Genomic DNA, 11895 nt, shown 5'->3' with positions numbered 1-11895 from the left:
AAGGTTTACTACCAAGAAATATAAGGTGGACGACATTACATGAGTGGCCTTACTGGGTCAGATCAGATCAAAGGTCCAGCTAGCCTGGTATCCTATCTTCCGACTGTGGTCAATGCCAAGTGCCCCAGAAGGAATGAACAAAACAGGTAATCATCAAGTTATCCATCCCCTGTTGCTCATTCCTAGCGTGTGGCAAACAGGGGCTAGGGACACCATCCCTGCCCATCCTCGCTAATAGCCATCGATGGACCTATCCTCCATAAATTTATCTAGTTCTTTTTTGAACCCTGTTATAGCCTTGGCCTTTACAACATCCTCTGTCAAAGAGTTCCACAGGTTGACTGTGCATTGTGTGAAGAAATACGGTCTTTTGTTTGCTTTAAACCTGCTGTCTATTAAGATTTCGGATAATGTAGTGACTGATCAGTGAGGTCTGCGTTCATTTTGAGACAAGTTCTCTGTATTAAAATTGTTGGGGCATATTTGTATTAATTTTTAATTAATCTACAACATGGCTGAAAAAAATTAGGGCAGCCACAGTTAAAGATTCATGTCAAGCTAGGGAATAGCTGTAAATACCACTGGCTTCAACCAAAAAAAAAAAAATTCTACACGTGCTGAGGAAACACATTGTTTCCAGCATCACCTATAAACTCAAATATGGAGCTGCCCAAAGATGTCAAGAGGAAAGTTTTGCATCAGTGTTTGAAAAGGCTTAGCAGATGAGTAGAACAGGGATATTCAGTAGAATTTGGTCAGTTTGTAACTCAGAGTCAACCACACACCTTATTTGGAACCAGAATATGTAATCAGGCAGCAGCAGAGACACCCCCCCCCCCAGGGGGAGGGCGGTCAGAGTTAAGTCAGAAAAGAACATACAGATGGCCATCCTGGGTCAGATCAATGGCCCATCTACCCCAGTATCCTGTCTTCTGACAGTGATTAGTGCCAGATGTTACAGAGGGAATGAAAAGATCAGGGCAATCTACTTAGTGACTCTGTCATGCAGTCTCAGCTTCTGGCAGCTGGAAGTTTAGGGAAACCCAGAGCCATCGGTTGCTTCTCTGACCATCTTGGCTATTGATGGACCTAACCTCCATGAATTTATTTAATTCTTTTTTGGAACCCAGTTATACTTTTGGCCTTCATAATATCCCCTGGCAACAAGTTCCACATGTAGACTGTGTGCTGCGTGAAGTAGTACTTCCTTACGTTTATTTTAAACTTCCTGCTTATTAATTTCATCAAGTAACCTCTAGTTTTGCATTATTTGAAGGGGCAAATAACACTTCCCTACTTACTTTCTCCTTACTATTCATGGGTTTATAGACCCTCTACTATATCCTCATCTCTTTTCTAAATTGAACAATTGTAATCTTTTTAATCTCTCCTCATGTGGAAGCGGTTCCATATCCGTAATCATTTTTGTGACCTTCCCTAAAAAATACTTGACAAGTGATTAAAAAAATCCTCTAACTATAAGTACATATAGCAAAGAAAGACAGTAAGTTACATTTTTTTAAACATATTAAATAGAAATTTAATTGACACAATGTTAAATAAATGCAGTAAACACGGCATCCAAGTGTTTTACTCTTTCAGACAGAGGAATGGCAGCATAGGTATTTTTTACTCTGGACAGTTGGACTACTAGGTGCTGAACTGATTTCCTGGATAATACAAAATCCCAGAAGGTACTAGGACTGGTCTACATCAGGAACTTGCATCGGCATAGCTACGTCTTCAGGGGTGAGAAAAATCAACCCCTTAAGAGTATGTCTACACTGTAATTAGACACTCATGCCTGGCCAGTGCCAGCTGACTTGGGTTCCCCATCGCAGGGCTGTTTAATTGCAGTGTAGACATTCTAGCTCCAGCTGCAGCCTAAACTCTGGGACCCTCCCATCTCGCAGGGTCTTAGAGCCTGGACATCTGCACTGCAGTTAAACAGCCCGAGCCCTGGGAACTCAAGTCAGCTAGCACAGGCCAGCCACAGGAGTCTAATCTCAGTATAGGCATACCCTGAGATACATAGCTATGTCAAACTAACCCCCACTTCAGACAATGCTAAGTCAATGGTGATAAATCCATCAACCATCTATTACCTACCGGGGTGATAGATTAAGTCCCTTTGCTATAATGAGTGTCTAGCTGTTTCCAAAAGCGACCATCTATGATGTCAAGAAATTGCTCCTCTGAATTACGACCAAATATCACATTGGGCCAGTCAGTATAGTATTTCATTAGTTGAAATAACTCATTGTTACTGTTTTAGCAGATTTGGCATTTGATTTCTCTCAGTATTATGCACTGACTTAAGCAGAGGTCAGTTGTACAACCTTATGAGCTGGGATTTACATGTTTACAGATTCTACTGAACGGCCACATCAATTTAAATTGTATTTTGTTAGAATTTATAGTACTAAACATAAAAGCCTCTATTCCCTTACTTCTCTGACGTAGCCTGTCATTCCTGGGTTATAGATTTATGATCAGTGCAAGAACTATGCACCAGTGAGTCACAGCACAGCACAAACTTCAAAATCATCATAAGTGGTCCTCTGCCTAATATATTCCCAGGCCTTCTGCTAAAGAGAAATCCAAGGACATTTTCCTTAAAGGAAAAAGTCTACCTCTGTTCTTGAAATCTCATTATGGAAGAAACATGTGGAACTGTAAGATTAAAGTGAGATAATTCTCTGAGCACATCTTTAAAGGGTAATTGGCAACTTAAATTTGGAGGAAAAAAGGCTTTTTTCTTCTCTCCAGCTAGTCTTTGGGCAGACCTGAAAACAACATTAACTATAAAGGCCCAACCTTTCTTTCCCTTCCTTCTCGGTGCACACATCTGCCTACTGGTGGGTAACTGCAGCTGCAGGTCTTAACTATAACACCGTCTTACAGAGCCTGGAAAAAGGCATGCCCCAACACCATTCAGGGGGAAACAGATTATACAGGAAGTGCTATCAAATGCATAAAGTAAACAAATTAAAGAGTTTTTTTCTTTAATCCTTTGTCAGTTAGTGATCTTAATAGCTACAAAGTTGCAACCTTAATAGCAACTTGATTTTCAGACGGAGTGATATTTTTAAGGAATTTATCTTGGGGCAAAAAAGGCTTCCAAATTCAGTATTTCAAATATCAATTACTTGTAATATGATTGTTTTAAATACTTGTTCTAGCAAAGTTGGCTAATTATTTGCATTTCAACAGGACTTCCTCACAGCTTTAGTTATTCTTGAATCTACACTGAAGATAGATGGCTCAATTTGTAATATCAAACAGTTTCTTAATAGACTGATATCCAACATGATTATGACTTTACTGCAGATCAGTTAAGGTGAGCTGGCTTGTGATTAAAAATAAACTCCTACTTAAATGATACAAGCTAACTGTTCGGATTTTTTTTTTTAACTGACTCAATCCAGTGCAATAAAATACAATTCAAAATCACATTTTTGTAGATGTGTAAGCTATCAAAAAATTGGATAACAAATGTATAATGAGGTAAGCATATGACATTTTAAACAACATTTACAATATGCAGATGGGTGAGGGGGAAGAGAAAAGGGGACAGGAAAGAGACATGGGGATGGGTAATTGGGAAGGAACAATGAGATTATTCCAGAAGGAGGTGTTCAGATAGCAGAATTAAAAATGGAGAGAGAGTTAGGGTTGGTATGTATCTGCCACTATCCCGCCTTCCACCAATGAGTTGTTCATATGGCAGCATCCTGAGGATAGGAGAATGTCTTAGTTCAGGGCTCGGCAACCTTTCAGAAGTGGTTTGCCGAGTCTTCATTTAGTCACTCTAATTTAAAGTTTTGCATGCCAGTAATACATTTTAACATTTTTAGAAGGTCTCTTTCTATAAGTCTATAATATATAAGTAAACTATTGTGTGTAAACTCAATAAGGTTTTTAAAACGTTTAAGCAGCTTAATTTAGGATTAAATTAAAATGCAGAGCCCCCTGGACCGGTGGCCAGGACCCGGGCAGTGTGAGTGCCACTGAAAATCAGCTTGCGTGCAGCCTTTGGCACGTGTGCCATAGTTTGTCTACCCTTGTTTTAGATTGTAAACTCTTTGGAGAACTCAATGAAAGTACTGTCAAAACTTGTGTCTTTTCGTTCTGCTGCTGTTCTTAGCTTTCCTATCAGTAGCAGCAATAGACAATGAATATATTAATTAAGAAGAGGACAGACTCAGATCCCTTTTCCCCCAAAATGGAGTGTGGGAGTAGAACAGCAGCCGAAATGTCTTTCCTCTGCACCTCTTCATAGTAAGCTCTGGATGGGGATGAATTATATCTTCTCTCTTCCATCAGTTAAGTGGATAGAAGGAGAGAGTTTCAAATTTATCAGATATCCATTAGGCAGAGGCTTATAGAAAATGTGGAGTCCCCAAAATAGGATCCAGACAGAAAACCGAGCACCTGAGGGTGGCATAGGGGCCGAGGTTCTTACTAGGGCATTGCCTCTTATCTAGGGAGTGGAACTACCCCACCATTTCTTTTAATCTACCACGCTTAATATTTATCTAAAGCACTTAATGCTGTTTTGTGCTATATAAAAAGGGGTCCTAATCACAGAGAACTTTATAGTTATAGATGATGTATAGATGAAGAATAAAGGATACAATGCAACAGTAGCTAGTGACTGAATAATGTTGCTTAACACCCGTGTAGTAAATTCCCATATTTCTCACAGGTCACTTGTTTTGTTTAGTTCTTTAGGAGAAAATTAGGAATATTAGGATTCTTGGAATAAAGTGGTTGTTTTTTTTTTAAATTTTCAGCACCTCAGCCTGAAATTCCTGAGTTGCCAGCAGTGTTCACAGAATCACAAGCAGCCTTAAACAATACCCCAAAAATAAAGGGATTGTAATAATTTGCAAGAGATGATTAAAACTGCATCACATTTTAGAGCATGCTTCACAAACCATTAACGTAACAGATGTGAGTAGTGGGAAAATTGAGTGAATTGTTTTTTCTGTCACCTTCAATGTAACATCACAGAGTTCCCCAGCTTCATAGAAGTGAAGAAGAGAGCTATGAAAATCCTTCCAAGCTTCATTTGCTTCAAATACAAAGACTTCTTCACCATTACTGTTCAGAGATCTATCTTGCTGCTGCTGCTGCTTTTTCCCTTTTATCTGATAGTGTTTTGCTGACTCTGGGGTCATAGATTCTGAAGCCATTGGATGTTTTCTTCTTTCACAGCATGAATATTCAAACACTTCCCATTAGAAAAACAAGAAAAATCCAGCTTCATCAGAACTCAGGCCAAACATCCAAAGTCAAGCAGAATCGCCATCTTCCTATGTGCAATGATAAAACAAAAACAGATTAAACATTTTCTTCTGATAGTCTTCTCCAAATGTTAGGTTTCAGAGTAGCAGCTGTGTTAGTCTGTATCTGCAAAAAGAACAGGAGTACTTGTGGCACCTTAGAGACTAACAAATTTATTTGAGCATAAGCTTTCCTGGGCTACAGCCCACTTTATCAGATGCATAGAATGGAACATACAGTAAGAAGATATATATACATACAGAGAACCTGAAAAGGTAGAAGTTGCCATACCAACTATAAGAGGCTAATTAATTAAGATGAGCTATTATCAGCAGGAGAAAAAAAAAACTTTTGTAGTGATAATCAAGATGGCCCATTTCAGACAGTTGACAAAAAGGTATGAGGATACTTAACATAGGGAAATAGATTCAATTTATGTAATGACCCAGCCACTCCAATTTGCACTTTCAGAGTTCTTACCAGTAATTCTGTTCCTTTGAAGATACCATCACACAGCAAGCACCAGACCCACAAGTCAGAATCCTGTGCAGATAATATCTTTAAAAAAACACAGGATATCTTCTCTAGGGAAAATTGATTTGACTTTATTTAAACCTAGTAAGATATTTCAATATGAAAATGTGTTTTGTATGTTTAGTCAAAATTAAGTGTAATGAAAATATCAAAAACATTCTGTATTTAACAATTTTTCACAAATAAAATTTGTTAATTTGAAAGTATTTTAGAAATTTGTTTGTACCTAGAAGCTGTGAAGTGGAAAATAAAAGGAAAGAAACAATTTACTGCTCTTATCTAGCAACCTCAGCTTACCAAATCCATTTTTCTTGACCTTTGAGGCATTAAAATGAAGGTGCTGTACAAAACTTTTTTTAGTTCCTGCTTCATCAAGGATGACTGTGTTTTCATTCAGACCCACACTGAAACTTTTTAATTAGAGAGGGTGTCCAATATTGCTTACGTAGTTCTTTACAACTAAAGAAATTTGAGATATGATGTCAATACATCTCATCCAGGATCATGAAAAAAAATGTATGTTGGGGTAGGGGGAAGGAGTGTGTTTATGTTTTGAACTTCTGTGTCACTCTCAAGTATGTACATGAGGATAACAATTGACATATATCAGCAATATTAGCACCAACTTCAATTTGTGAATGAAAACTCAGTTAAGGGAAATGGTGAGGGCTAGAAGTCTCGGAAGCATCTACGTGACTTAGGTTCCTAAGTTCCATTTTTAGAAGGGACGTGGGGCTGGGCTCCCAAGTCATTTAAATGTTTTGAAAATTCTACCCAAAAATCAAACTTCTTGTTATGTCTACTATGAAACATTAAAACCTGGTCTACACTAGGAAATTAGGTTGGTATAACTACATTGCTCAGGGGTGTGAAAAATTCACAATGTTAAACCGACCTAAATCCCAGTGTAAACTGCACTAGGTTGACAGGAGAATTTTCCCATCAACTGCCTCTCAGAGAGGTTGATTATCTATGCCAGGGGTCTCAAACTCAAATGACCACGAGGGCCACATGAGGACTAGAACATTTGAGGGCCACATTACTGACACCTCCCCCATGCCACCCTGGGCCCCGCCCCCACTCCACCCCTTCCATTAGGCCCCACCCCTTCCCTGCCCCCATTCCAACCCCTTCCCCGAAATCCCCACCCCAACTTCACCTGCTCCCTGCCCCCATGGGGTGCAGGAGGGGTGTGGGGTGTGGCAGGGGCTCAGGGCAGGGAGTTGGGGTGTGGCGTCAGGAGAGGAGAAGGGTGTGGCAGGGGCTCAGAGCAGTGGTTGGGGTGCGGCAGGGGCTCAGGGCAGTGGTTGGGGTGGAAGAGGGATGTGGCAGGGGGTTGGCATGCTGGGTACGGCAAGGGGCTCAGGGCAGGGGGTTCGACTGCAGGAGGGTTTCGGGGGGCAGGCTCTGGCCCGGCATGCACCAGATGCAGGGCAGGCTCCCTGCCTGCCTGCCCTGTCCCTGCGCTTCTCGGGGGAGATGGGGAACATGGGTGTGTGTGTTGCTGTTGCTTCAGGCACCACACCCAGCATCTTCCATTGGCCGGGAACGGGGAACCACGGCCAATGGGAGCTGCTGCGGACGGCTCTCCTCCCCCAGGTTCCGGTTGCTTCCCGGAGTGGTGCAGGGCAGGGCAGGGTAGGCAGGCAGGGAGCCTGCCCCTGGTGCACGTTGGGTGGAGCCGCTCTAGGTAAACACTGGGGAAGAGCAGGGGGTTAGGGGGTGCAAGAAGCTCACATAAAATAACCTTGCGGGCTGCATGAGCCCCCTGATCTATGCCAATGGGAGAACCCCGCCCAGTGGGGTAGCATCTTCACTGAAGTACTACAGAGGTGCTGCCGCAGCACGTGTGTATAGATAAGCCCTAGGATTTTAACTCAAATTAATACACCTTCTCTCACTCCCTCTGTCATACACAGATTGTTAAGGGTTAATGTCTCTTGTACCTGTAAAGGGTTACAAGCAGGGAACTGGACCCCCTTGATTGGGTGAGCTAGCACCATTTTTGAATTGCTGTCAACCAGCACAGATGCAACAATGCTCAGTGCTGCTATACTAGGAACCTCAAATACTCAGAGGCTGCTTGGGCTATATTTCAGCATTCAAAGCTGGATTAGTTTGGCTTGGGACTTCACCTTCTGCACCACCAAGCAGATGATGTGGCAGCAGCAGCAGCTCCTCCAGCACCAGGAGGATTTTCAGTGGCACTGGAACCAAGACACAAAGAAGAACAGGAAGACACTGAGCAGCTGATAGAGGACTGGTTCCTAGAACAGCTTCACAGCATTCTGAGTTCAGAAAAACAGTGTTGATTGGCAGGAAAGGACTGTTGTGCAGACATGGAATGACCAGCAGTGATAGGAGAATATCATGATGCGGAAAGCAACCTTTTGAGATATGTGCTGAACTAACCCAGGAGCTACCGCATCAGTGTAACTATGTGCAGTGCCCCAAAAACCTGTGGACAAGCGGGTTGCAATTGCCATCTGGAAGCTGGCCACCTCCCCAAATGCTGCTGGTCCATAGTGAACCAATCCAGTGTGGGGAGATCGACCGTTTGGGCCATGCAGGTGTATCATGCCATGGAAAAGGTACTGTTGAACTAGGTTACAAATGATCAGGACGTTATTGATGGCTTTTGCATGCATGGGGTTGCCAAACTGTTTGGGGGCAATTGATGGGATCCATGTGCCCATCTGCCCCCACCATCAGGACACAAAATTCATAGTCAGGCCCTGCCACACCCCGCCCCACAAAAGGGCAGTGGAGAGGGTACTCCAAGCTGCCTAAAGTGGCTGTGTGGGACACAGCCAACCAGGGCCCAGCAGGTCAGTATAAGAAGGGCTGCAGGGCTCAAGTTCCAGTTCCTTGCTAGAGCTGGAGGAGTGTGGATGGTACGTGGCTAGCTGAGGGAGCTGCAGGACCTCAGATGAGGCAGTACTACCAGAGGCTGGGGAGAGTGAAGAGGACCCCTGAGCTGGTTGCGGGGACTCCATCAGGACAAGCCCCTGAGATAAGTGTGAAGACAGCACTAGACCATGGGGAAGTAGCCCAGGGAATTAGAGCAGCAGTGTGACTTTGATAAAGGAACACAGCGGAAAGCTGCTATCTACAGAGTCCTTGGGCTGGGACCCAGAATAGTGGGTGGGCCCAGGTTCTCCCCAGCCCCATTAGCCACTGGGGGAAGTGGCCTGGACACTGAGGCACTTCAGAGGGGGGAACTAAACTTGCAGCAGCCCATCTGGAGAGCTCCGGCCAGAAAGGCTCTAAGAGGGAAAGACTCTGTCACCAGGGAGGGAACCCTGGGGCACTGCTCTATCCTGGAGCAGGAACAACTTGTGGGAGATGTTACGGAGAGAAACCCCTGTTGGACCTATACCCTGGAAAGGGTTTTGCTTTGCCTTCATCACACAGACGGACTGTGTGTGACTCAGCCAGAGGGCTGAGTCACCAAAGACACACCACAGAGGGAGTGAGTATAGGCACACACACTTGGCCAAGGGGAGCGCTCACGAGAGATGAGTGCACCCATTACAGTCTTACTGCATAACTGCATTATAGTTGTCACAGGAAAGCTGAAAATTTTGGAATCTTGGTAGGGAGCAGCTGATACTCCTGGCACTTCTGAAGTGGCTGAGGCTTTTGCAAATCAGTCCTATAATTTCTCCTCATTGCGGTGCTGTAGAAGTTGTAATATGGGATTTATCAGATGGTACTCTTGAAAATGGCCTTGCTAGTATTTAGTTCTTGAAAAATGTATTTAGTTCTTGAAAAAAAAAAAAGCTTACTGTCAGTTCAGAAGCAGTTTATTTTGGACACAGAGTATCAATGAACACAAGACTGGTGTGGAGAAAGTAAATAAGGAAGTGTTATTTACTCCTTCTCATAACACAAGAACTAGGGGTCACCAAATGAAATTAATAGGCAGCAGGTTTAAAAACAAACAAAAGGAAGTATTTCGTCACACAACGCACAGTCAACCTGTGGAACTCATTGCCAGAGGATGTTGTGAAGGCCAAGACTATAACAGCGTTCAAAACAGAACTAGCTAAGTTCATAGAAGATAGGTCAAGCGATTCTGTCAAGGCTTCACTGCGGATATCAGAAACTGATCCAATAGCATGAGTTAACTATAGAGTGATGTATTTCCCTACAGCTTCTTCCTTTCCCTTAGTGAAATAATTCAGTCAAGTACAACAAAGTCAACTACCTTCTAATTACAGAAGCCCTGCTTTTGTACCTGCTAAGTAGAATTTCTTTAAAACAAAAAAAAGTTATCTACTGGGGTAAATTACAAGCTAAAACCACAACACACGCACTTCTCTTTATTAAGTTACCATTAAAAGAGATCTGTGTCTTTTACTAATTAGAGACTCACGTGTCTTCTGTTCTGAGAAATAACATTGGCTTCAATTGTATTTTCCATTTTAACTGTCTGAGGGACTCTCTCACAAGCAGACAAAGTTTTGAAAGTTTCTAAAGGAGAAAAAACTTAAAGTGCAACTGTTATACTTCAAAAAAAACCAACAGAGTGCCAACAGAGAGATGCTGGACCACTAGAACAATAAAATTAGCATAACTAAACAAGAGGAAAAGAAATATAAAGTGCTATATGTGCCAGGGAAAAAAGGATTATGATATGGGGTGTTAGAAATATGTAGTTAGATTGTAATGCATAAGCACAGAGGAACAGAATTAAGGTTCCAAGTGAAACCTTAACCCAGTATTTCCTGACTTTAAGGGTTTGACTGCAAACTCTTAGTATTCACTTTATAGATATTGTGTACTGAATGGAATTGAATTTTAACAAAATTCTAGTCACAGGATATTTGGCACTGAAGCCCTAAAGGGCCTGCCTATTTTAATCAGTATAATTTTCTGAACTGCAAAATGACTCTACACTTCTTAAGTTGGAACTTTGAAGTAGAATTATGGCTATAAATTAGTTATCAGATTCTAATAAATTGTATATAGTCTTCGCAGACCAGATTAGTCTCTAATGCATAGTGTCTCTCAGGCACAGAATATAAGTAGTAATAATTAGATTTTTTTTTAACGTTATTCAAGTTTATTAATATATTGGTTTCCACATTTCATTTACTAAGCGGGTCACCTTGAATGTTTAGGTTGGCAGACGGAACGTGCTGTGCAGAGGATTTTACAGATAAAGTCAAAAGCAACTCATTCATCTTTAAAAGTGGCCAAGTCAACATAATACACACCAAGTATTCCAGTATGTGCACTGACCACCACCTAGCTACAGCTATTGAGGACCTGTCTGCTCATGAGACATTCAAAATCCTTACAGAAGAGAAAGCAATTTTAACAGTAAAGAAATAGCAATGAACTTTCAGAGCTCAGTAATTAAAAGTTTTCTAACCCAATCTCAATATATTCATAATAGATTGGGTAGAAAATTTTTAATTAAAAACAAACTGACAAAGACAAGGAAAGAAAGTTACCCCATCCCCACCAACATACTTATCGAGAAGAAATTTTGTCTTCTGACATCAGGCTTATAAATATATTCAGGATAATGGGCCAGATCTCCTCAGATGCACCACCTTCCCTTCCTCGAAAATCAACTCTGTACAGCCTTAGAACAAGTATCCTATATTTAGAATTGCACCGGTTCAGAGAATAGATACACTTCAAAGTCAGTATTCAGCTGGTATTGCACTACCCATTTCAGTTAAACCACTTCAAATTTAATTAAACATGAACATTTAATAAGCTTTAAATTAATCAGCCTGACAAAAAATTATGCTCAGGGAAATAGAAACACACACTCGGGACAGTTTCTGTAGTGTAAATATTCACAGCAGCGCTAACTAATTATAAACAACTCAACTACTGTCCCTTGATCTAGCAAGAAATCTTAAAATTAAAAAATAAAAGGAGACATGGCTTGGATTGTTTGCTGAACCAAAGGATGGACAGAGACTCTACACTATAAAGTTAGGTCAACATAAGGCACAAGACCTAATTATGTCTGAGTACACACTACAGCCTTGCTCCCCCGGACATAAGTGCACTACTACACTGACATAACTCCATTTCCACAAGAGGCAT

The 11895-nt window shown here is 41.6% G+C and overlaps 1 protein-coding gene across 7 annotated transcripts in view; it reads right to left on the bottom strand.

Moving 5' to 3' along the window:
- The window catches only part of KLHL8 (kelch like family member 8), a 36188-nt gene that overhangs the window by 18387 nt on the left and 5906 nt on the right, over window positions 1-11895 (bottom strand). For 5 of the 7 annotated variants that reach the window (XM_030564924.1, XM_030564928.1, XM_030564930.1 and 2 more), the window contains exon 2: window positions 4998-5318. The exons of 1 other annotated variant lie outside the window; for it this stretch is intronic. In XM_030564924.1, the coding sequence (XP_030420784.1) occupies window positions 4998-5198 (201 nt within the window). In that variant the 5' untranslated portion in view covers window positions 5199-5318. Of the gene's footprint in view, window positions 1-4997; window positions 5319-5769; window positions 5790-11895 lie in introns of those variants that run through there. One more of the 7 variants, XM_030564926.1, reaches the window with a different exon arrangement.

This window comes from Gopherus evgoodei, chromosome 5 (assembly GCF_007399415.2).
Source record: "Gopherus evgoodei ecotype Sinaloan lineage chromosome 5, rGopEvg1_v1.p, whole genome shotgun sequence".
NCBI lineage: Eukaryota > Metazoa > Chordata > Testudines > Testudinidae > Gopherus > Gopherus evgoodei.
Note: the sequence above shows the minus strand (reverse complement) of the source record. Positions and strands in the feature narration are given on the sequence as shown.